At 48.7% G+C, this 24,737-nt stretch overlaps 1 protein-coding gene across 2 annotated transcripts; it reads right to left on the bottom strand.

Moving 5' to 3' along the window:
- Positions 1 to 650: 650 nt before the first annotated feature.
- UGP2 (UDP-glucose pyrophosphorylase 2) lies at positions 651 to 21,093 on the bottom strand. Of its 2 annotated transcripts, none has more exons than XM_040058477.2 (10): positions 21,038 to 21,093; positions 14,741 to 14,868; positions 14,112 to 14,219; positions 7,084 to 7,269; positions 5,550 to 5,683; positions 4,630 to 4,927; positions 3,469 to 3,666; positions 3,042 to 3,284; positions 2,595 to 2,699; positions 651 to 1,754 (listed from the first exon to the last, which is right to left on the bottom strand). In XM_040058477.2, exons 2-10 carry the CDS (start codon positions 14,852 to 14,854, stop codon positions 1,647 to 1,649), a joined length of 1,494 nt encoding a protein of 497 aa, XP_039914411.1. In that variant the 5' UTR covers positions 14,855 to 14,868; positions 21,038 to 21,093; the 3' UTR covers positions 651 to 1,646. The 2 variants fall into 2 exon arrangements, with proteins under 2 accessions (XP_039914411.1, XP_039914410.1); XM_040058476.2 differs by lacking the exon at positions 21,038 to 21,093 and adding an exon at positions 20,446 to 20,605.
- Positions 21,094 to 24,737: the final 3,644 nt, after the last annotated feature.

Below are 24,737 nucleotides of genomic sequence, written 5' to 3'. Positions count from 1 at the left end.
AATTCACACGGTGTCCCACCTTATTTAATGATGGTACAGTATCAAAATCTTGGCAGTTGGAACTCTGTAGAAAATGTTTTTTCTCTATGAAACGATGCTGTTCTAAAATTTATTTTTTTACAGAACTTTATATAAATAAATGTCTTTTGATTGCTCGCATCTAGGATTGAGCTTTGTTAGGGAGGAGTCCTGTTCCAGGGGATTTCTCAGGACCTAAAATCAAGATTTTCTAAGCAAGGGCCAGTTCCTCAAAGCCATTCCCTGTGGGAGAGAGGAGTGACCCGACCCTCGTTAGCAGTGGGGCTCCTGGGGGAACTGGAAGGTGGGAAAGGGGACACAAAGAACAGGGCAGGAAGAACTTTAAAGTTTTTAGGCTGCTTCTAAAAGGCTGCAGCATTAAGGAGAGCGGATTGAAATCAACGTATTTCGGAGTTTTTAATGCTGCCTTTAACAGACTGGAGGCTGCCAGTACTCAGCACAAGTGCCTGCGTTTCTCACCTCACCCCTCTATCCCTGAGCCGATGGTGTCTGAAGGAATGGTCTCTGCTGCAGCCTCTGTGTGCCCGTGGTGCCCTCAGCCAGGCTCAGCTGAGCCGCCAGCACAACACGTGTCCTACGTTGTCAGTCAAAATAAAGCTCTAAAGTCACAGTTGTTTTTAAAGACCAACTTCTTTAATGATACATACCAGTGTTATACTAAGCTTATAAAATAAAGTCGTCTGCATGTAAATACAAGAGAAACATTAAGAAATCAAATAGTGATCAGGACAGGGATTTCGATTCCTGTACAAATTTAGAAACTCAGGAGGAGATAAATTAACATACATGGCTGTGACAATATGAACATAGGTGTAGTCAACGTGATCCATTTATTGAAAAAAAAAAAAAAAAGAGGGCAGATCAAAGATTAAGATATTAACAGGAGATCCAGTCTTAAATGGGATGTGAAAAAGCAAACACCACACGTGGCTACTGAGGCATTTTTCTCAAGTATTGGATTCTTTGGGCAAGTTTGGAACACGGATGATTCCCACTCTCACGATACGGAAATGGAGGTATTGACAGCCTTACCCCAGTACCTCGACGTACAACTGGGATAGAACATCCCACTTGTACTTTGGGGGGGGGTTTGAAGAGGGCTACAGCTTGTGAGCACATGAAATACAGGGTTTTTAAGAGCCTGTTTTAGCAGTAGTGAAACTTTTGGTTTTCAACTGTGCCTTCCTAAAATGTCACAGGAGTTGCCAACCATGTTGTCCCACTTGTATTGCTTCACAGCTTTATTTCTGCAGTTACAAGCAATTCAAAACTACTGCGTGGTCGAGGCGAGCCTCCGAACTTTCTTCTCAAAGAAGATCTGTCCATCTTCCCGCGAGACAAACAGTATTGCACTTCAAGGTTATATTAACTGAGTTACAGAATCTCTTTAAGGACTGAAGCGTTACTTACGCACATCCACGGGCGCTTATGTGGCTGCTTAAAGATAAGCAAGAGAAATTAACTTTAAATTAATACTGCAGGGTACTGTGAAGATGACAAAGCATAGGCCCTCTTGTGTACTTAGATTTCTAATGCTTAAAAGGTTCCTGCACGGCGAGGCTGGCTCGGCCCAGCGGCCCCAGCCCCGCCCGTGCCCTCTGCTGGACTCAGTGGTCCAGGATCCGCAGGTTGCCAGATACGATTTTGTTCTCTAGTACAGCTCCAGCTGGGATGTCAATCCTGTCACCGTGGTTTGCAATGATGATGACTGTTCCCTGGGGGTACAGGAGAGAAAAACAAGGGGTCACAAACCTGTTACCTGTTGACTTGGAAGGAGGGAAGAGGTTGGCTGGAGGAGCAGTCGGGTGTCAGCCAGAGCCTGAACGCAGTTATTTGTATTGTTTTTGCATCCACATTTGGAGGTCTTTCCCCCCCCAGAACAAAGGTTTTAAACAAGCATTACTGGAACCTCTGTCATTACCATGCTAGATCCTATGGGCCTACAAAGCTGGAGACAGGGTTGCTCTGAGGGCTCTTGTCACGTCCGCTCGCTTTGAAGTGGAAAAACGTTCCCCCCACCCCTGGGAGTGTCCCAGGAAGGCTCCTGTTCCAGCTGGACAGCAAATGTGGGGACAGAGGGACAGCTCAGAGCCCACAGCCTGAGCCTGGACACCTGCCAAACTGCCCCAGAGAACTGCAGGTGCTGCCAGGACTGGCAAGAGCCTAAGGGAGAATTTGAGAGAGAAACTTCACTTGCTCAGCTCCACCATTTACTAACAAATCCAGAAGCCCAAAGTGACACCAAAGGGCCCGAAAAGGGGTGGCAAGGCCAGCCTGGGAAGGGAGGTGTGACTGAGCCAAAGCCCAGAGGTGGCAGCAGTGTTTGAACAGAGATATGAGCTCTGTGGTGCTTTCAGGGTTCATAAATAAACCTCCTCTCAGCCTGAGCTCTGGCAGCAACATCCTGCACTCCATCACAAGGGTCACTGTCCAGTCATAGCCTCTGCCAGCTCTGGGCCACTTCCCCAATTCCCAGGAGTGCTCCTAAGGACCCTGTGTACAGGCCCTGCCTCAGGATCAAGCGCCAAGGAGCAGAGATCCCACGGCACACTCACCTTTAATGAAACATTCTTCCCAAATGTAACATCACCTGAAACCGTGAGATGATCCAGCTCCAGCATATCTGGAATACTTTCAAACCTCCGCAGGTAATCTTGAACCTTTTGGAAAGAGGAAATAAATAGAGACAGTTTTAAAGCCAGCTGTGGATTATTAAGAATGAGTGTGGGAGGAGCCCTTCAGAACCCTTCCCATAAACTACATCTGAACCAATATAGAAGTTGCTACTTTGTATTTGTGATTTCTTTCAGGGACAAGCGTGAGGACAGTAGGGGGGCTGCTCAGGGGAGCCCACGAAGTAAACACCTGCATTCCCACAGCCTTTACAAAGAGCGAAAGGGAAGGGCCAGGAGGGCAGAGGTGGATAAAACCAACCTCACTTTTCACCGAGTCGCTGCTGTGAGCTGTATCTTCACTCCCAGAGGTGAACTCCGGGTGTTTACCTTCGTGAAGGAGCTTCCCAGCTTGACAAGAGGCACTGTGGGGAATTCGCGCTTCTCGCTCATGGTTAGAGAGCCGGCGTTAAGGCTGTACAAATTGGACATCACAAGCAAGAGATCCGAGGTGGTCTTGACAGGCAGGAAACGACTACGAGGTACGTTTATCCCCAGAGAGTTCTCAAAACTCTTGATAGCAGCACCCACCGCGGTCTCCAGCTGGATAACGTTCAAGCCTCCATCCAGAGTCTGGAAGAGGAAGCTCAGGTGAACGCGTGGAGCAGGTCCTGGCACTCGGAACCGCAGCCCAGCCTCGGCCAGAGCTCCACCCTCACCCCCAGTCTGGCTCTGTGAGGCAGCAGGGCCCGTTACCCACCCAGAAACGAAAAGCTGGTTTGGGTCAGTGTCCTCTAAACCCTTGTGAGCCGATTACCTTTGGGTTAACAATGATCTCCATGTCAATGGCGTTTTTCTCCTGCAGCCTTTTAATTGCAGACAGAGCGATCCACAGGTTGTTGGTATTGAATATTTTGAATTTCGACACGGACTTGAATTCGTCCACGTGTGCTTTAGGGACCTGAGCTATCTCCACCAGCCTCAGCTTGTTCTCGTACTGCGTCAGCGTGCCACCCTGCAACGAGAGGGTTTGAACCCTGTCCGTGAGAAGCCAGAGAAATCCTCAACACAGGCACATGGCACTGCTCTGTTGGCATTTGAAGCTGAACCCCAGAGAAAACACATTTCTTGTTTTCAGTAACCAGCTACCAGGTTACTAATTATAGAGCATGTTTAAAGTACAGTCAGGACCATCCAACGATCATATTTCAGCACTCCAAGACAGTTAATTCCTTTAATGAAGGTTGCTGAGAATATTTTGCAAATGCTGCTGTTGTCAAAAATCACCCTCAGCAGTACTTTGTCAGATGAGGGAGCAAAAGCTAAATTAAATCTAAGTATTCTTACAGGGCATTGCTGTGCTTTTATAGGGCTAAGTCAGAGCTTCCCTAATGAGCACAGAGAAAATCCAAGTCCTCATTCTCACATAAAAAAGAAGGGCAGAGCACAGCTGCAGGAAAAATTACTGCAGGCTGCAAGTATTTGACAGACATCATAAACCTCTGAGAAATGTCTCTCCTGGACTTTGTACAAAGCCAGGGGTCACAGCAGGAGCAGATGGGCAGCTGTGCAATGCAGGGCTGGGAATGCACTTTCCTGTGAGACACAACTGCTGCACCCCGGCCCTCGGTGCTGTTCTCAAGCTTCCACCTTCAAGTTTCTGCCCCTGTGTAGGTGACAGTTTGGAGAAGATGCAGAGGTTGTGACCTGCACCCTGCACAAATCACTCGTGCTTCTAGGCCAGCCCAGCCTGGTTTTATTTCTGCTGCTGCCCAGAACACAGATCAAATCCGCTCCACGAATTAGAACTTCCTAAACTTGCTGATTTTGTGCATCTCAAATTAGATGCAAGCTGATGTGTTAAATGGTGCCTAAAATAGCTAGGAGGAGACAGGGTGTATGTCAGAATCCACGGATTCAGAGGAGGCTGGAGGTGGCCACCCCCACACTCAGGCTCTCACCACCCATCTCCCCTTACCTTCACATCCGCCCGCGTTTTGTTTGTGACTTCCATGACAAATTCGCAGCGTTTCCCATTGGGTGGGTTCATGAGGTGGTTAAGAATGTAAAGGTCCACAGTGGCACCCAAATTATCTATATTGGACACAAAAATATATTCCTTCCCCTCTGCGATGAGGTTGTCCAGCAGCCCGGAGTTGTAGAAGCTGGCGTAGATGTCTCCGTGGCCTGGGGGGTACCAGCACTCCGTGTTCTCTCCTGAGTATGAGACATCCTTGGCTATTGGCAGCAGAGTTTCCTTGTTGATCCTGGGGTACCTGTGAGGACAACGGGTCTCGTTACGCTCTCAGCAGTGTCACACTGGCATGAAATAGAAATACTGCAGTCAAGGAGCAGCTCCATGGAGGCGTGCTTCCCCTGAGCGCTCCGACCCACCCCAATTCCGAGCTGTCCCTGAGAAGCTGCAGAATGCCATCTAGCCACTCAAAGATTTAAAGCTGCAGTCCTCAGGCCACGCTGCAAACCAACTTTCCTCTGCCAGGCAGGCTCAGAGCACGTCAAACACACCTCTGAACCCAGCAGCCCCCAGGATTGGAGTCAGTTTCTCATAAGGAACCATGGTCTGGTCTCCCTCCAGAGCCCAAGGAGACCCGGGCAAACTCAGGAATCGAGTGGCCAGCATCCAGTACGCCACTGTTTGTACATTCCTTAGGAACTGGGGCCCACACACCGCCCTCTCCCCCATTTTAACACACTGCCCTTGACTCTGCCCAACCCCCTGATGCTTCAGTCTCTCCACAAGGCCCAAAAGAGACTGAACAGGGGTGCAGAAGACACCACCGCCAGCCCAGCACCTCAAACTCAAACCCACCCCATCTGGAATACGGAGAAACAAGCTAGTTCTTCCCTCCTACCCCAAGTGGAGAAGTCTTTTGATACCTGCTTTGATTAAAAGTATATATCTTCACACGGCTGTGACTGTATTTCTGCAGGATTTTCTTCGTGTCATCGTCCGTGTTGAAGGAATTCATGAGAACCAGAGGAACATCGGTGTTGTAGGATTTGTTCAAATGCTGAGGGGGGAGATAAATGGTAAATTCAGCATGTATTATTAGCTTTATCTCCTGACACCTGAGATTTTGGGAGAAAGAAATTAGTTGAAACGGGCCGGAAATAATGAATGCATGAGGGGGAAAAAAAAAAAAAAAGGTGCACTCATTCTACAGAAAGGATAATAAATCAGGTAAAGGAACATAAATCCTTGTTAGCTGTAAAGATAAGACCCACACGAATAATGTATTGGTAATTAGTGAATCCTTGTTTTTAAACCTGCATGGAGGTTTAAAGCTCGAAACCACAAGGCCACAAAATGATCATTTTAAGTTTTAGCTACTGCTGATTACAAAAGGCATGTTTTCCATCAAATTGTTGCAGTCTGTCAAGGTGACATTTCCACACTGTCTCTGCACAGGAAGCACTTCCAAGTTCCCTTGGCAGACTGAGAGATGGACAATTGTATCAAGAGCACAGGATAAATGAAATGTCATCATGTTTATTATTTGGGAATCTATAGCATGGAACCGAAATACATAAGAGCGTTCCCACGTGCACAACAAAGGCAAAAAAATCAGAGATCACAGCAAAAATAGAAGGTGCATGGGAAAAGAAAAAGAACCTTGAGTGAGTTTTAAGCTTTGTGTATCAGCTCACCCTCCTCTGCTGGAGCATTTGGGACCATTACACTTTGGTGGAGTCAGAGTGATGCTCTGGAGAAAGGGCTGCATCAGCTGGGTGTAAATTTGAGTTTGCCATAGAACCAACTAACACACATGGGAGAGCCACTCCCGACAACATCACACCGAGGCAAAAACTGTTGGCACTTCAGAAAGCATGGAGCAGGCACACCTCAGCTCCTACTCTAGTAACTGTCCTCATTATCTGCTGTAAGAGGAATATTCAGCAGCAAAAACAAGCTGGAATGTTCTCTCCCAACACCAGCAGCTGTGATTTTCTTTTGCTCTTCTTTCTTCTTCAATTGTGGCCTGACTGAAGGGGGAGAGGGGCCATCCTGCGGGGCAGTGAGTTAGGTGGAGAGGAAAATGCCAGCAGCCTCCTCCAGAGCGAGAGTTTCAACGCACCAAGGAACTCGGAGCTGCTGTGAAAAGCTTTGTTCTAACATTAAAAAAACCCCTTTTTTTGAAAAGATAAACTCGCAGCTGGAGGAGACAGAAACAAGGCTGGGAGTTCCCCAGGCCAGACAACTCTTCAGTGTTCCTGGACACGATCCTCCTGTCCAGGTGGGTGACACTTGCACTAACACACAGAGCTCAGTCGCTGACCGCACCCTTTCGTGTCTATTCTTCCCAAAAGAGTTCTCCGCCTCACCCCGGCACCGAGATCATCTCCCTCCCCTCTTTCTTCTGGCACCTGATCCCTCTGAGCAAGCCAAGTGTGTTGGGTGCTCAGACATTACCTCGATCTGCTGCACCGTCAGGTCCAGGAAGGTGTTCTCGTTCCTCACCCCGATGAGGCTCTTGGGGCCTTTGCAGCCCATGCTGGTGCCCAAGCCCCCATTGAGCTTCACCACCACCAGCTTGTTCAAGACAGAAGCAATGTTATCAGGCAGGCCTCTGGCCTTGATCTTCTCATAGGGCTGGATCTAGCAAAACACGTGAACAACAACGAACAAACAAGAAAAGCCAGCAGTCAGATATTTGGCAAGGGATCGCTTTCTCCTAAAAACTTTCAAAACTTACAATGTGGCGACAAAACCCACATTTATTCACGTGCCTTATGACACTAAAGAACATCTGCAAAGTGGGCCCACAATAACTGATCTGTTACACCACAAATAACCTGGTTTGTTACGACAATAACCTCTTTTCTCAGGAGGTTCTGTAGACTTCGTGACACCAGGCACCATCAGCTTCATTCAGACGAGAAGAAGTCGGGCCAGTTCTGCCACTTGTCTCAACCCTGCAGAAGGGGAGGGGGTTTCCTTGGGAACCATCTAACTCACTGTCCCATAGGATGGCCCCTCTCACCCTTCAGTCAGGCCACAATGTCAGAACCAGGCTCTGCATGCAAGGCATGTAACTCTCCTTCCCTGAGCAGCTTAAATTCGGGGGCTTTTTTTGTTCTGGTGTCGTTGCTTTGGTTTATTTGCACTCTGAGGTTGTCAAAGGCAACAGTCTTGGTGAAATGTTGGTTCTTTAACTCAGTCTATAACTGATTCTGACTCCAGACAGTATTCTGATTCTGGTACAATTAAGTTCTCCCGACAGCACGATACACAGAGTTCCTAGTTCTTATTCTGCTGTTTTCAGAATGGGTTCAGCCAGCTCATAATAAACCTTACAGGCAGTTTTCTACCTCACTGACAGCTGCTTCCTACAGGTTTAAGAACAGAGTCTGGGCTACATTTGGGGCTCGTGATGGAGATCAAAATCAGGCTCATAATGATATTATGGCTCACATTAGGTACTGCAGCCCCCCAAGTCAAAGAAATAATGGTAACAGCGCCACAATAAGAATCATGCCAAAACAGTTAGAGCAGAATCAATACTATTATCCTTTAGCCTGCCCTTCTAGTGATTTTCTTTTGAAGAAAAGCCCTGGTGTTCCCAGCGCTGTAAGCGTTCTAGCTGCAAGAAAATTACTTTAATTCCGCTAAGGGGTGTGTAAGATCCACAGCTGGTTTTCCAAAAACAAGCACATACAGAGTAGTTCTCAGAGCTGTGTTTGCTTTGGGCAAGGGCTGGGGTTCAAATGGAAATTCACAGTGCCCTGGAACGAGAATCAGATTTCTTACTGGGATCTGCGGGGGTAGAGGGGAGGGCTTGCGCAACTCCGGCATTCCGGGACACCACGGGCAGCAGATCAGGGCAGATCCCTCAGGTTAGGGAGATTCTGGGATGCCAGGGGAGCTGGAAAGCCCATGGGATGCATTGCAAGAGAACTCCTACAGCATCTATTGCAAGATAACTCCACGTGGAGGTCTCGTGGCTCGGACAGAAAGCAGCAGCACGGTCACTGGCATTTCACGAGGACACAGGCAGGAGCTTCCTTCCAAACTGCGAAGAACTTTTCAGGAACAGAAGTGCACAAAAAGTGGACTCTTGCTGGGCTTTGTCAACAACAGAGATTATGTTGAGGCTGAAACAACCCTGGGAAACAGCTGCTCTTGTCATTAACAACGAGATGATAAATCCCGGGTCTAGCGTCTTGGAGGTACCTCGGGAAGCTCAATGAATGTTCTGCTACCAGCAGGACCTACAGAGATTTACTCTCAGATTTACTGCTTCCCATCCACTCCAAGGTCAGTAACACCCTGCATCAGACTTGTACATGGATTAAAAACGCTTCATCTTGAGCTGGGTGGGATGTGAGTCACATCCATGATGTTCCGACACTGTCTGAACATCCAAAAAAAAATTATCTCAACTTTCAAGTCTCACTGTGATCTTCTTGCATCACTCACAAAAAGCAGAAAGTCTGACACCCAGTTCAGGGCCAGAAGACTGCCTCAGAAATCATTTGCCTTTGCTGAAGTGCCAACGACCTTTTGATGCTTTCACTATCATGCCTGAAACCAGCTTTTGCAGAACATTCAGAGTAAAAGTCCTGAAGAAGTTAACAGTTCCATCAAGGACTCAGTTCACTGGAAGTTGCACCAGTCACAACACAAAATTTATGACTCAGCCTCACTAAATGTTTCAGTTTCTTCTGGCACGGCCACTGGAAACGTCAACTTGGCAATAAAACCCTGGATCCTGAAGGGTCTTTAATTCAGAGAATAACAAATGTCACAAAGTCAAGCTCCAGCAGCACTGCTGGAGCACCAAGACTGCTGGATGCCAGTGCTATCAATCCAACAGCTCCAGCTGTGTGCAGGCGCTAATATCCACAAAACTACCTCATCGCCTCCGAGCTTACCCACAACCGGAGAAACGCTCCACAGCAATAAAAATCAATGCTGGCTCTAAGGGCTTGGAACAGCACGCCTGACAAGCAAGTGCTGATGGGGAAATTCTTCAGGAAAAACCCAGGGGCAGGAATGACACGTCCTGCAGACGCGTGGCCGCAGCGCTCCTCGCTCGAGACATGTCTGGCAGCCCCGGTTTGGGGCTGCTCCGAGATGACACACGCGGCTTCTTTTGTTTCGCGGCCAACGGCGCAGAAGCGATTTCTTGGGAACAGCCTGGATGAGGCAACGCTGGGAGTTTGACTAACAGATTCCAGCAGCCCACTCCTACTGCAAGAGTTTGTCAGAGACAGACAAAAATGAGCAGCAGGGCTGTCATCGTGGGCAGAGCGGGAAGGAGGACGCCCCTATTAGTTAATATGTACTCGCAGTTCGAGGAAACATTTCCTCAGCTCTAGAAATGGCACCAAACGAAGAGAGAGGTGAGAGCTGCCCTCGTGAGACCCCGGCTCTGGAGTCCTCAGCACAGGAGATGTGTGGAGCTGCTAGAGCAGCGCAGAGAGCCACAAAGGTGATCAGAGAGAGCACAGCCCTGCAGTGAGGTCAGGCTGAGAGAGCCTGGCGAAGAGCAGGCTTTGGGAGACCTCACAGCAGCCTCCCAGCACCTAGAGGGGGCTTACACAGGAAGAGAGACTTCTTACACAGGCTGATACAGATGGGAAAAGGGAACCGTTTCCAGCTACAGGAGAAGAGATTTGTATCAGATCTCAGGAAGAAGTTCTTTACTCTGAGGGTGGTGAAGCAGAGGAACGGGTCAGCCAGAGAAGAAGCAGTGGCTGCCCCGTCCCTGGAGGTGTTCAAGGTCTGCTTGGACAGCGCTTGGAGCACTCTGGTCTAGTGGAAGGTGTCCCTGCCCATGGCAGGGAGGGGGAACAAGACAATTTTTAAGGTCCCTTCCAAACCATGCCATGATTCTTTGAACCCTTAAAACCTGTTTCCAAAGCTGATGATTAAGAAGATATTTAGCTTTTGAGTAAGGGCATAACATTCATCCATTTCCCGCATGATACAGCTCGCTGAGGTTACAACCTGAGCTGCAGACAAGAATCCAACCACGGGGGAAGGAAAAAACAAAGGCTCTACTAGACAAGCTCCTTTCACACTCACTTTGCTTCAAGATGCTCTCTTTACATCCCAGATGAGATTTTGCATTGCTGTTGTGAGGTTAACTTGATCACTGCAGCTCTCTCAGAGGCCCTCCCAGCAGGACTTTTGCTACTGCTTCCAACTCAAACAAACAGATGGCTGCAATCTACATGGAGGGGATTAAGTTACACTTGCCATGTCCACATTCTTTACCTCCTCTCCCTGTTAACTGGCACTCTCAGTGCACCTTCTTCTCTGGAGACTGTAACAGTCTAACTATGCGAGCTATCACTGTAAGCCTTTGGAAGGAAAAAACAAGTCAGAGGTTTACCAATACAGTGTGAAATGGGTTCAGTCTTCCCTTACTGTCATCAGTGTAAGTTGTTACACTGAAAACGTGGAGGCCAGGGAGGAAATCTCCCATTGCAGAGAAAACCAGGAATACTACAAAGCAGTAATTTCTGTTTCAATTTACTGACAGGAGCCTTTACTTGCCTTCAGGAAGAAGCAGAAGCTGCATTCAGAGAACAAACACAACAGATAACACACTGGACGACCTACAGAAGTCTGATCAGAAATTCTACTACTGCACTACACGGTCCCTTGGCACTGGGCAAAAGCCTGAAACACTCTTCCCCAGCTAAAAGACAAAGCCCATAAATCCAATAAACTATTCATGAACTTTTTTAAGCTGCTAAATAAATAAAAAAGCAACGACCCCACACTTTGGCAGATTTTTTGTGCGCCTCTGTTTACAGATACACGCGTATGTCTGCGTGTTTATACGCACAGAGGCCCAGAGATATCTCCACATATGCTTTTTGCTCTGCTAGGGGTCAGCTGAAGATTATACTTGCCAGAATTCCCAGCAGCAAAGAAATTCTCCAAAACAATCACAAGCAAATAAGTCCACGCTGCAGAGAATTTGGTGCTTTCTAGGCCAGTGTGAGATTCTCCAGGCAGCCAAGCACCCCACCACCTCACAAAACAAGGTCATCCCTACAGGCAGTTATAAATCATTTGCAAGATCACCAGCAAACACTTTTTCTCTACACCAACCCCTGTGCTGTACCAACAAGAGCAAGAGGGGAATGTGGTCTGAGGTTTTATAGCTAGGAAAAGGAAACTCCATGGGAACTGAACAGAAGCACTCAAACAAAATATTTGTTCACGGATGGACACGTGTCCCAAAGAACTGGGTACTGCAGCCTTCCAAAAGTTATCCCTCTTTACCCCTTCTAAGAGCTCATGCTGTTCTTACCCACACTACCTGGACCAGTAATTCTGAAATTCTGGTCTCTGGGAAATCAACTTTTATTTAATAATTGCACAAGTCATACTCCTCAGCAAAGAACAACTTGGGAGAAGGTTCCTTGGAACGTGACTTATGAGGAACCCTTTTTATTTTCCTCAGTATGTCCCTGACATGACTGATGCAGTAAAAAGGAGGGAGTGGATACAGCAGGGAGAGAAATAAGAATCTTATGGTCAGCAAAAAGGAGAAAAGAAAAAAAATAAAGCAATTTAACTTTGCTCTCAGCTTTCATAAGCGCTCAAAGCCTCCTCCTGTCAGATCAGGAAGTCCAAGTATCCCTAAAGAAAGGGGTGCTTACTATGAAGTGAAGAAGGAATGGAAGGAAGTTTCTTTGCAGATATTTTGCCCTAGCTCTCTTCTGTGGCACTTATCAAGCACCATCACTTGATTTAGAGTTCATGCTAGGAAGCAAAATTTCGTTTCCCATCATGCATGCGCCTCATCAGACAGAAGAGATCTGCTTTTGCAGAATTCTTACCTTTCCCTCTCACCAAAAGCACAAAAGCCCTGTTACCGAGCACAGGGACACATTTGAAAAGGAGCAGTACAGACCACAAGGAAAAAGAGAGATACTCTTTCTAATTCTGCCCTTCTCCACTCAGCCCTCTGTGACCTTAAGCTGGACCTTTCTCTTAGTTCTTTTTTAGCAGCTCGCCTTGCCTGGGAACACCCCACGCCTGGGAATATGCCCCCAGTCTGTTTCAGAGCCCTAGCACAACCTCCAGTTTGACATCTGCTCCAGATGTCCAGCCTGGGTACTTTCAGACCTTTACAGAACTTGTCTGCTTTTCCACTGAAGGTGTGCAAAACTCGAAAAACGGACAACAGCTCTTCCTCCTCACAAAGCAGCCATTCACTCGCATCAAATTTCTGTAATTTAATCCCAGGCCTCCTCTTGGCACAGGGAACAGTTTATTCCTTTGACTGTCCTAACTACCTTCTTACATATTTAAAAGACGCAGAGTCTCAGCCCCCCAGCCCTGAAAGAAATCCCCTTTTCTTCAGCCTTCCTTGTTAGCCACCTTATCTAGAACTCCAATTTCCCACCCCGGCCTCTTCTCCGAGTGCAGACTTCTCTCCCCAGAGCAACACTTCATTCAGTGTTACAGTACAGAAAAGAGAGACATCACATGTTTTTGAAGTCAAAAGAAAAACACTCAACCTTGGAAAAACCCTAGACTTGCTCTAAAACAGCATCATTCTTCAACGCTTTATAGAGCGGCCCCGCATCTGTTCTGGAAGTAAGCGGACAGCCTGCCTTTCACGGGGAACAGAGCCTCGATTGAGGCACACAGAGAGCCTCTGAGAAACCACCGGCCCGGGAGCACACAGAGCTCCTGCAATATGCCAAGATCAGCGCGCTGGGAAAAGCCAGAACTGGGAGAGCACAGCTCCGCCGTTCGTTACGCGCGAGTCAAAGGACAGCCTGAGGCCGCCGGTGAATCAATAAAATGAGCTCGGGTTCGATAGGAAGCGTTTATTTTCGGCGCTGAAAAAATACAGAGCGCTTTTTCAGCGGCGGCTCGAATGAGGGGTTATAAGTTACCACAACACAGACAACATTAGAAAAGCGGGCTCCAAAACGCCCCCCCGGCCAACTCCTCCTTTCGGATCCCTCACTTCTGCTGAGCTGCTGCAGGTTACAGGAGTTGCTAAATGAGCTCCATTACCCAGCCCACTCGCCATATGTCCCCTTGGAATTATTAAAGGATTGCTGGAAACAGTCTCATCTGAGAGGTGCAGCCTTCTTCTAGGGCAGGAGGGAAACGGGAACAACAAGGGTCCTCCCTACTCCCCCTCTAACACAAGTTTACTCCAGGGAAGGTACCAAATGGTGAGGTGGCATCTGTCCCATTTTGCTCCCCTGCTCCCAGAGCAGCTAACAAAATAATACCAAAGAGTTTGACACATATGGTGAGCAGGACCTGATGTTCAGGGCGACATACAACATATGTCAACAAATAATAATTTCTTAGTTAGAACCCAAAGTGTTGCCCTACGTGGTTTTATAGAACCGTGGCAGACAGACCCATTCCATGGGTGAATACATCATTTGCCTTAAGTAGCAAGTACCAGTTTTATTTTCCTTACAAAATGTCACTTCATCACAACTTACAGAATCTTCTGGAGGTCTCTGAATCTTCCCCCAGTCCACAGATGGTCCCTTTTCTTGTAGGAATCTATGAAATAGCTTCTTAAATCCTTCCAGGTCCTTTTTAGTGTGCTACAAAGAAGAAATGCATTAGTTAATGCCGGTATTCCATGCACACCTACTCAACCACAGAAGCATTTCTACAGATTGATGTACAGTCTATTCACGAGAGTGATTTCATTAGCGCTGAAGCAGACACGCTGAACTCCAGGTAGAATTCCAGAAGTTACCAAAAGCTCATTTTCACTCAGACTACAAAACCAACTTGTACACCTACACAACAAGCCTTTTGTCAAAATCACAAACATTACAATTTGGCCCAACATATAAGACAGCAGCTTTACCCTCCCTTCCTGTAATCCACTGAAGATTACACAGAACCTTTAATAAGTAAAGATGATTAAACACTTAATAACTCTGTCACCTGGCCTAGAGGGAACTGAAACTCTCCTACTGACATTGTATCCTGGCTACTCTTCCACACGGGATCAGAGCACCTCCTAAAAACAAAGATTTGGAGATCTCCTTTATGATTTATCTCCTTTCTGAGATTCGCCTCAGTGTCCTGCATCCCATTTCTCCGTGCTCCTTACCTCTATCTCATTGGAGTGTGCGGTCGCGAGTATCTTATCAAGTTCTACTTTCATTGAATACTCCAGCTCCTGCCGAATGACTTCCTGAAACTGTGAGGAGCCAGCTTGAGACATTGCTTGGCTGAAATCTTGAATAAAAAAAAACCAAAAGAAAAACATTTTAAAAAAAGCTTATTTAGACTACAAATAGCCTTCAGTTTTCTTTAAAAAGACTGATAAACACTCCTAGAATCTAGTCTTGTTTTATCACTGTGCTAGCATTCCAGGAATCTAGAGTTTTTGTTCCTGGTTACTTGGGGAACAGATCTTAAACTGTCCCCAAAGAATAATGGGCCTTCCTTCAAAACCACCCCAAAGGTCCAATGGTCCATCTCAAGAAGAATCCAAAAATCTGCAGCACCGCGCTTTTTTGCTAGAGGAGTCGCATCCTAGCGCATCAAAACATTTTAGCAAGCAGAAGTGTGAAAAAGGAGAATTTTCTTAGTGAAAAGTCATCTAGGGCACTGTGATTGAAGGCATTCCCCTGCTCCACAAGCAAATAAAAACATATGCTTTAATTATTTATACAGCGCACTTTCACAGGATCTTCTGTTTGTTCCAGCAAACATTCCCTTACTTTGTCATGAGTATTTTCACACTACAGCATGCACTTCAGTTCCTAAGCAACCTAGAAAACTGGGCTGTCTATCACTTCAGCATTTGTTTTGTTTTTGAGAGTGATAAAACTCCACAAACATGAAAAAGAGTAAATACACAAATATTCTACAAAGTTCACCCTGCAGAAAGAACAGGGAGAGAACACGACTTTGTTTTCCAACAGAAAGCATTGGAAGCGAGCGTATTCTCAAAAGACATTCTGAGTATGTTCTCTAAAGACCTCAGTTAATTTAATTTCTGCCAAATCCCTTGAGCGATCACTCCCCTGTAACGCAGGGAGTGATGTATTGCCAAATATAGCTGGATTTTAGAAACACCCTGAATACTAGTGCAAAAAAGGGGCAGGAGGGGAACTTTACAAGCGAACAGAGCGACACCGACAGAAAACAGTGTTAGAAGAGCAACCTGCATTTAAACTCTACTTATGGAGAGCACTCATTAAAAGGCTCTTCTACTGGGAACGTCTCAGAAAGCCAGAGCCGCTTCATTTTTAATGCAACTTTGATTTGATTTCATTTTTTTCTAAGCAAAGTATTCCACAGCCTCAGCGACACGATCTAATCCTTGCTTTGAAGCCCACAGAAGCCATTTTCCTGACTGCACTGTTTTGCAGGTAGGGGAGGGAGAGAGGAAAAAAAAAAAAAAAAAAAAAAGAGACAGACAAGTGCTGCAGTGCACACAGTATGTGTGGTGCAACACGGGAAAACACCGGCTCAAGATGAACAGCACGCCCAACAACAGGTCGCTTTTTTCCAATCAAACGCTTCATTTAGTAGTAAAAGCAGGTAAGAGCTGAGAGCCTGTCAGGCGTTATCTTTCCGGGTCAAACGTGTCAAAACACAGACGGCTCTCCGCCAGGAAGCACTTTTTCCTACAGAAAAACAAGGAGGTCTGTACCAGCTCCATGCTTAACACCAGACTGCTACAAGCAGTCCCTTCATTCCTGCCCTTTGGGGCGACGCGCACCGCAACAACTGCCGGGAGACGCTCTCGCACGTTTCTAATCCTGCAACGTGCTACAACGCGCCATGTGAAAATACAACTCCTGCTACAGCAACAACAGTGGCCATTTCTCACCGCTGGCGGGCCTGTAAAACATCTGAACCTCCCGGCGTGATGCCACCCATCTCGCAAGGAGCTCGGCAAATCCCAAGTCTCAGCGGGGACCTCCAGTCGTGTGCAGAACGCGCCGGGGCTGAGGGAGCCTCCCCGGGCTGCCGTGTAAGTAGGAAAACTTGTTTTGCTCATATTAGCCAAAAGATTTGTGTCTCTACCAGAATAAATAAAGCGCTTCGAGGCTAAGCGACACGGCGAACAAATCGAGATAAAAAGGCGTCACAAAAGTAAATACGCGGCAGTGCCCTAGTTTAGGGGTCTTTTTTTGTTGTTGTTTTCTTTCTGTAATATTCTAAGTTCCTCACAAACTGGAGGAGCAAACCCTAAACACATTTGGTCACCAACATCCTCGCAGGAAAGCAAAGCGGACCTGTTGCTTTTTTCCAACAGCAGGCATCAGGAATGCAGAGCAGCAGCTGGATGGGACAGCTCTCACTGAACCCTCGGCAGTGGGGGGTATTTAGGCTTTACACTTATCATTTATTAATTAATGAGACCCCTCGGCCTCATCCAGACACGATGTGTCAGGACACGGTGGCTCGGGCAGAGCATTGCTAGCGCTGTTAGTCCAATTATTATTATTACTACAGGGAAAGAGGAAGGAAAAGGCTGGAGTCCATAAAAACACGTGCTTGCCAGAAAGTGCAAGAAAAGTATCTATTCTGCATAGGTAAGAATGCGAATACTGTAACTAAGAGCCGAGAGAAACAGCAAGAGACAGCTCTTCTGCTCTCAACACGCCCCTGTGAGGCAGAGGCTTTGAGCATTTGTCTTGGAAATGATCACCAGGACTCGGGCTGCACTCCCCAAAACAGCACTGGGGCGTGAGAGGAGTGAACTTGGCTCCAGCTGTTCCTGCAGCCTCTCAGAGTTTTTGGGAAGGAGCTGGTAATTCCCGGCTCTCAGCCTGTGGCCGGCAGAAAGGCAGCTGCAGTCCTTTAACGCAAACTTCAGCTGAATTTAACAGCCTGGGTGAAGACCTATTTCCCGTTTCGCCCAGCAGCAATGAGGAAGTCAAAAGGCCAGCGCCAACTGTGTATCTGAAAGGTGTTCTTTCCTGCAGGCAAAGAAAATTTCCTAAGGCCACGATGAAAAGCAGTTACTGCGCCTCGAAAAATCAGATGGGAGGCTGAGGCGCTGGATAATCGCGGGAAGAGATTTCCAAGGACACACGCGGCCATAAAATCCCAAATTACGTTAAAAAAAAAGAGAAACGCCTTTTCCAAGCTGTTTCGCAACCGATGCCTCATATTTCAGCCTAAGCCCACTTTTACAAGACCAGTGTTCCTGAACACTCATCAGAGGTAAGAAAAGGGTGGGATAAGGTAGCGGAAGACTCTTGGGGGACCTTGCCCACACAGGAAATGATCACAGGCCAGAAGAGCATGACTAAAGAGCTGGGACTTCGGAGAACACTGGGCTTTGCAAAAATGACCACACAGGATTATCTCACTTTAATGCCTTTGGGTAGAAAGCGTTGCTCCAAGCAGCAGAGGCAGGGTGGCACTTCAGTCAAGTTCACGGTGGTGTCTGACGCACGGAGAATTTCACTCCAACCCTCCTGCCCCCACCCACTGTTATTTCTAGCAGGCTTTTGTGCTCTGCTCTGACTGCTAACCTGGCCCCTGCCCTCGCAGCACGAGCTGCGGCACACACAAGAGCACTGGCAGGTTTATGACGCCTCATTCTATAACTGACGTATGAAAAAAACAAATCATGGTACATCAGAGCGAGCTAAGAGACAGGAGGACTTTGTACACTGCCAGGAACAACGTAAAGGGGCAGCTCTCATCAGGAAAACTGCACGAGAACAGAACAGTGGCCACCTCTCACTGGGGGGGCACGCACGTATTTCCTTTCTGCTGTCCTTCCTCTCACTCTGCGTTAAAAGCAGAGAAAATGTTAAGATTGATTGATTTCGTTCATTCAGCCACTCAAAGAGAACTTCGCTGCCTTGGTTCCATGTGTACAAGGAGGCGGCACAGGAGGGAGTTGTGGGACAAGTCAGGCGAGAAGCTCTCTCATGAAAACGCAGGGAATCTCTGGGGCTGAGGGTTATGAATTGTGACTGCTTTTGCAATCCAAGTAAGCAGACAGAAAGACCTACGGCAGAAAATTGTTTAGGTCTCCCTGGAGCCACACTAGCGCACAGAAACCAAGAAGGGTGGCCAGTAAGTTACAACACTCAGCTAAACTCTAAATGCTCTATCTTTGAACTCTGCGCTCGGGGTAGAGCGAATGCCTTAACTTCCAACAATTCCGCTTAAAGTTCAAGGCAATTTTTATCTCTGGCAGGGATAAAAATCCCGTTAAATACCCACACTATATAACGTGCAAAGCCAACAAACACTGCTTCGAATTTTTAGAACTGAGCATACCCACACAGCCTCTACACACTACTAGAGGCAAAATTCGCCAGCACATGGCTGGACTGAAGCAAATACGTGAAGTGAAACCTTTATGCTCTGACTCTTCTTGACAGATGAGCACATTAGCCGGAGCTAACTCAGGAATTTGCAACCTAGGAAGCCGCTCCTGCCAGCTGCACACACCAAGAGTTTAGGTGTTACAGTCAGACACAGCTGAATTTCCCAGTTTAGCAGATGATCCTCATGCTAAAAATATCACTTGACATGACAACATGTTTTAGTACTATCCGCCTGACAAAAGAGTACCCAAACGGCAGATGGTTTTGGTTTAGTTTTGGTGGGGTTTTTTTTTAAGGCTTTCAAGTTTGTCAGACCTCCGGTCACATTTTAAAAACCAATTACGATCTTTACATAGGTTTCTACAGCTTTCCGTTTCAGAAATAACAGCACTCCTCTGCAAGATGGCCACCTTCAGCAGTGGTCTGAGATAAGCCAATTCCATTCTAAAAGAACAATTAGCAATATATTTCCCTAATCAACTTCACGAGGGCTTATCTCGCTAACTTTCAGAGCGGGGCGGTTGAGCAACGCGCTGGAAACACTTTCCTCCTCCAGCTTCCTGCTTTCCAAAGCCCAGGTGTCACGGGACTTTTGTAGACAGGTGATGCCTTCACACAGCCAGCACCGTCCAGCCCTGGACATCCGCCGGGTGAGGAACAGTGATTTCCCAGAGCCTGCCAAGGCCCTCGGGTGCCTGCAACACCCAAGTTTGCACAGCAAACCATCGACTCGCCTTCCTTCTGCAGGCAGCATCGCATTTGTTGATAGGCCTGCGCGGATTTATGTTAAGGAAACCCTATAGGCACGTATTTCATTACCAAAAAAAAAAAAAAAAAAAAAAAAAAAAAAAAAAATAAAAAAAGAAAGAAAGAAAGAAAGAAAGAAAAAAAAGCACACCCGCACCGCGAGGAATACAGGAAAACAGGCAAAGAAAACGGCAACGGCAATGCACCAAAGTAATTTTTCTTCACAAAATGACCTCTTGTGGGCTGGTTTCTCTGCTTCAGGGGGAATCCGAAACTCAGACCACGTACACACAAACGCTCACAAACGTGCGGAGAGGGGTGAAGGAGAGTGCCGGAGCTTACCGGAATCAAAAAACGCCGAAACACACTCAAGCGTCAGAGGAAAAAATAATAATAATAATAAATATAAAAAAGGAAAAGAAAGGAAAACGAGAAAAAAAAAAAAAAAAAAGCGAAGGCGTTCAACCTCGGCATCCATCCTCCCGCAACTTTAGCGGACGGCTTAGCAGAGAGGGGAGATTGGCGCCGGCGAGGTCCCGCAGGATCCCCCAGCCCCTGGCCGCGCACAGCCCCACCGAGCCGAGCCGAGCCGAACCGAAGAGAGCCGGGCCGGGCACGGGATCACGGACAGGGCTCCGGGGCAGCCCCAGGCACACCGCAGCCCCCGAGCCCCCGGCAGCGCGGAGCCAAAGCAGCGCGGCGCGGAGCCGCGTACGCACGGCGGAGGAGCGCAGAAAAACAAAGCGCGTCAGCTTACCTTTCAGGAGAGCCGACATTTTCGCGCTTTAATAAATAAACAAACACTTGGGCGAACACGGAGCGCCTCGCTCGGGAGGGGGTTTCCGCCCCGCGGCGGGCGGCGAAGGGCCGGAGCGCGGCTGCCGCCCCTTGCGGAGGCTGCGGCGGGAGAGGCGGCGACCCCGGCCTCGCTGGGAGCTCCCGCCCGCCCGCCCGCCCGCCGCGCTGCCCCTCCGCCGAGCAGTCCCTCCCGGGCCGGCGGGCGGGCGGCGAACCCCGAGCAATTTAAATTTCATCAATGGAAGAGGCGGACCCGCCGCGCCCCGGGTTTCGCCACCCCCGACCCTCCCCTCTCCTCCCCACCCCGCCGGGCCGGGCCGCCCGCCTCCCCGGGGAGCTCCCGGCGCGGCTCCTCCCCGCTCCGGGACGCGATGGGACGGGACGGGCCCGGCCCGGGCCGGGCCGAAGCGCGGCCGCCCCGCGCTCCGCCCGGCCGCCGGGCCGAGGGGCGGCCCGGCCCCGCCCCGCCCCGCCGCCGCCGCGCCCGGGCCGGGCCGGGCCGCTCCGCCGGGGCCTCCCCTCGGGCCGGGCGGCGGCCGCTCCCGACCCACCTCGTCCTGCGGCACCGCGGGCGGGGGGCGGGGACCCGCGTGCCGCGCGCGCCCCCGCCCACACCCCCTCCCCCCGCGGCGGGGGCGGGGCCCGCGCCCGTCCCGGCGGGCCCCTCGCGCCGGAAGTGGGCGGGGCCCCGCGGCCGGCCCCCGGCGGCGGCGGAGGGCAGCGCCCGGAGCCCCGAGCGGGCCGCGGCCGCGGGGAAAGGGGAAGGGGACTCCGCCGGGACACGCTCCCCGGCGGCAGCCGGGTGCGGCTCGGCCTCTTCTCCCAGAATGACGAGGGGCATACGGCGTCGAGCTGCGCCGGAGGAGGTTTAGGGTGGGCTTCTCCGCGGAAAAGGGCGGCTTGGCATGGGAGCGGGCCGCCCGGGGAGGTGGTGGAGTCACCGTCCCCGGAGGTGTGTAAGGAAGGACTGGATGCGGCGCTCGGTGCCACGGCGCGGGTCACGGGTTGGGCTCGCTGGCCTCAGAGGTCTTTCCCGGCCTGGTTCTGTCGAATATTTCTGATTTATGGGGCGTACCGTGAGTTAAAGCACCTCCACCCGTGGCGTTCCGTCCCGGGTTCATGGCCGCATTCGGCGCTGGGGAGGTGCCGTGCTGGGCAGCGGCCCTGGAGGTGCCAAGCCTCGCTCCTGATTCCCCTCTTTTTGTCAGATATTTTCCCTGTTTTTGCCTGCAGACACTTCCCAGCGGTGCTCGGCCTTCCCTGTGCGCCGTGGTGACAGCCAGTTATGGAAGAAACCCCCGTGACCCTGCCTGCCATAAACACCCTGCAGATAAACCACCACCCTGGTTTTTACCTTCTCGTTTTCTTTTTTAAATCAGCTCTATATGGCCTTGCGATATATGAAATCACAGGTAACACCTCGCTGAGGCCTTGCATCCCCACAGAGTCAAGCTGCAGGGCAGACTGGTGCCCTGCTACCATGAGGAGAGGGCTGTGGGAGTTGGCAGGGTGCCCCTGAATTCCAGTTTCAGGGGGTGGATGGGTGCAGCCTTGCCTGGAATGGCCAGGGCGGTCTTCCTCCCTCCTGGCTGAAGCTCCCTGTAAGTTCTCTGAGATGAACCAGGATGAGCCAGTCCATTTCGGGGGTGGGATGGCTGACCTCCGCATCTGCCTGTTCCTTGGCTTTTAAGAAAGCCAGAAATGCAGAGACCCTGTGGATTTTACATCCCAATCCGCTGGACCTGGGAGCATCCCTTTTCATTCTGAACCGCCTGACGGTACATGCTGCCTCCTTGACATCAGGGGAGACGCTCCTCTTTATCCACCAGGGAAAAAGTCCTGGTTTCGCTCCAGAACTTCAGCAAAATCCTGATCCTTTTCTCTAGACATCGACGGGAGCTTGCTGTTATGCGAGACTCTTAAATGCAGGACCAGCCCCACTCCTGTGGTTCCACTGTTAATTAAAATGCTTTGATTTAAACCTGTTGCTCTCTTTCCTACAGCCCAGCTCTGCTGTGATCCCACATCCGACACCTGCAAGCCAAACGCAGCCTGGGTAATCTCTGAGTAGGACAGAGGCAACTTTCCTCCAGCTGTCCTTTTAAAGGATAATTACAGGCATGACTTACAGGGCGATAAGCAGAGATAACTTTTCATCTGCCAGCAGTAAAGCTAATTCCATCCAGTAACTGCCGTGGAACCGGGGGAAAACGCTCCCTCCTTCGCTGCATTTTGTGGAAGGAAGGTGTCACAGAGCCAATCCATCCAAAGCCAGCAAGGTTTGGTAAAGCTCTTGAGCTAGATTAAACTCAGGGAGAGGTTTGTCTCACAGTGAGCTGCTCTCGAAACGCCAGCCAGGGGATGCTCAGCGAGCTGCGTCCTTGCAGCCCACCCTGCTGCACCAACGCTTCGGGTTAGGTGGGCGCAGGAATTCCAAAGAGAGGTCTAAGTGCCCCAAATGAAAAAGAACCTTTTGCTGTCACCATCTCAGCCGGGGGTTTCGGCGAGTTCCAGGGGCCTGGGGCTGCGTCTCAAAGGAGCAGCGGGACAGAGGCACCGAGCCCAAAACGCTGCCTGGTTTTAATGCCTCCTAAATAAACCGCCTCATAAATGTGCCTCGTAAATAAGATAAATAAATACAGTAGTAGTGATTTCCTTCGGTTTCCTCAGCTGAGGAGCTTACACCGATGCAAGGTGCTGCCAAAAGCACTGGTCCTGTCCCCCCTCCCTTACTCCAGCCCTTCTCCCCATCCCGGTTTTGGCTCAGCGCTGGCAGTTTTTTGGCTGGGAGATTTGTCTTGTGGATGGGCTCATCCCTGACTCGCACAAGGGGAGGTGGAAAAGCCCTTCTGAAAACCTGACATCACCCTTTCATCTCATTTATTTCTTCCTTAGCTCTCCTTAGTAAGTTTCCCGCTGAGGACATTTATTTTCACTCTCTCCCCTGTTTTTCAGCCACTTCATTTATTGCCAGTGAGCTGACTTGTTTCAGCTAAAAAGGGTCAGCAGATAATGGAAGTCTGTGTGTTTGTGGGGGAAAGACAGTGCAAGTGCCAAGGAAATATGGCTGGGAGGCAGCTGGAAAGCCAAGGTGTGAGCATTTTAATTTACTGACTACAGAAGAATAGAAAAATCTTTGTTGTCCAAATAATATAAATGGTAACACAGCTGCTTTATGGCCATTTCTTTGTTAATTATATCTTTTTAATAGTAGTATATGCTATAAATAGAGAGGTATGTATAATATACATATTATACCAATACCTAATATTGTAACATGTTTATCTGTGATAATAAATAGATGTGTAACAACATGCATGTATGTAGTAATATGTACGTATGATTTCTATATCTTATGTGCATTATACACGTATTTTTCTATAATATATAAATACAAGTTCACAGCTTTATCTACAGTGTAAATCCAGGAGTTTATATTATATACATATAATTCCAGGTGCATCCAGCAAAGGAGACGATACACGCACGGATCCCCAGGGATGTGTGTGTGTAAAATATAAATAAAACTAACTAAATAAATAAATTAAATATAACTATAATTATAACTATAACTATAAATATAAATAATTATGTTTCTATAATATAAGTATAATTTATAAATCGTATAAATATAAATATTACACAAATATTTTATATATTTCACCTATATTCGTTTATATTACGGATGTGCATATGTACATCTACAAAAGCTGTATAATCTATATACATATATATATATAAAAAAATAAACACACACACACACATATATATTTATATAGTTATGCATTGTAAATTTTTTTTTTCCTTTTCTCTTTTAAAATCTGAATTTTGGCGGAAAAGGACAGCGAGTGACTGGCAGCAGCAGAAGTCCTGGGCCCCTTGGGTGGGGCACACGGCTGCACCTGAGCTCTGCCGGCTCCTGTTTGCCCAGCCGGGAGCAGCAGCCGCCCGACTCATTCCCGGTAGCTCCGGGGCTTTGTTTCCTGACGCTCATTTGCAGCATTTCCCAAACAAGCGGAGGCTCATCAGCGAGCGCCATCGCTCCCTCTGCCCCTTCCTACTGTCCCTGCGGGCTGAGTTCAAACAATCCGTGCTGGGGCATCAGCCGGGGAGGACGTAAAGCTTTAATGAGTTTAACAGCTCCAAACAGCTCGAAGGTTTCAAAGGGCATCGTTAAAAAATATCCCTGCGGCAGAGGAGAGTGGTACCCCAGGGCTCCGACGTGGGGTGCAGAAACCTGGGAGCGCCTTC

This window comes from Hirundo rustica, chromosome 3 (genome assembly GCF_015227805.2).
Source record: "Hirundo rustica isolate bHirRus1 chromosome 3, bHirRus1.pri.v3, whole genome shotgun sequence".
Classification (NCBI taxonomy): domain Eukaryota; kingdom Metazoa; phylum Chordata; class Aves; order Passeriformes; family Hirundinidae; genus Hirundo; species Hirundo rustica.
The sequence above is the reverse complement of the archived record's forward strand: the minus strand, read 5'-3'. Positions and strand labels throughout refer to the sequence as shown.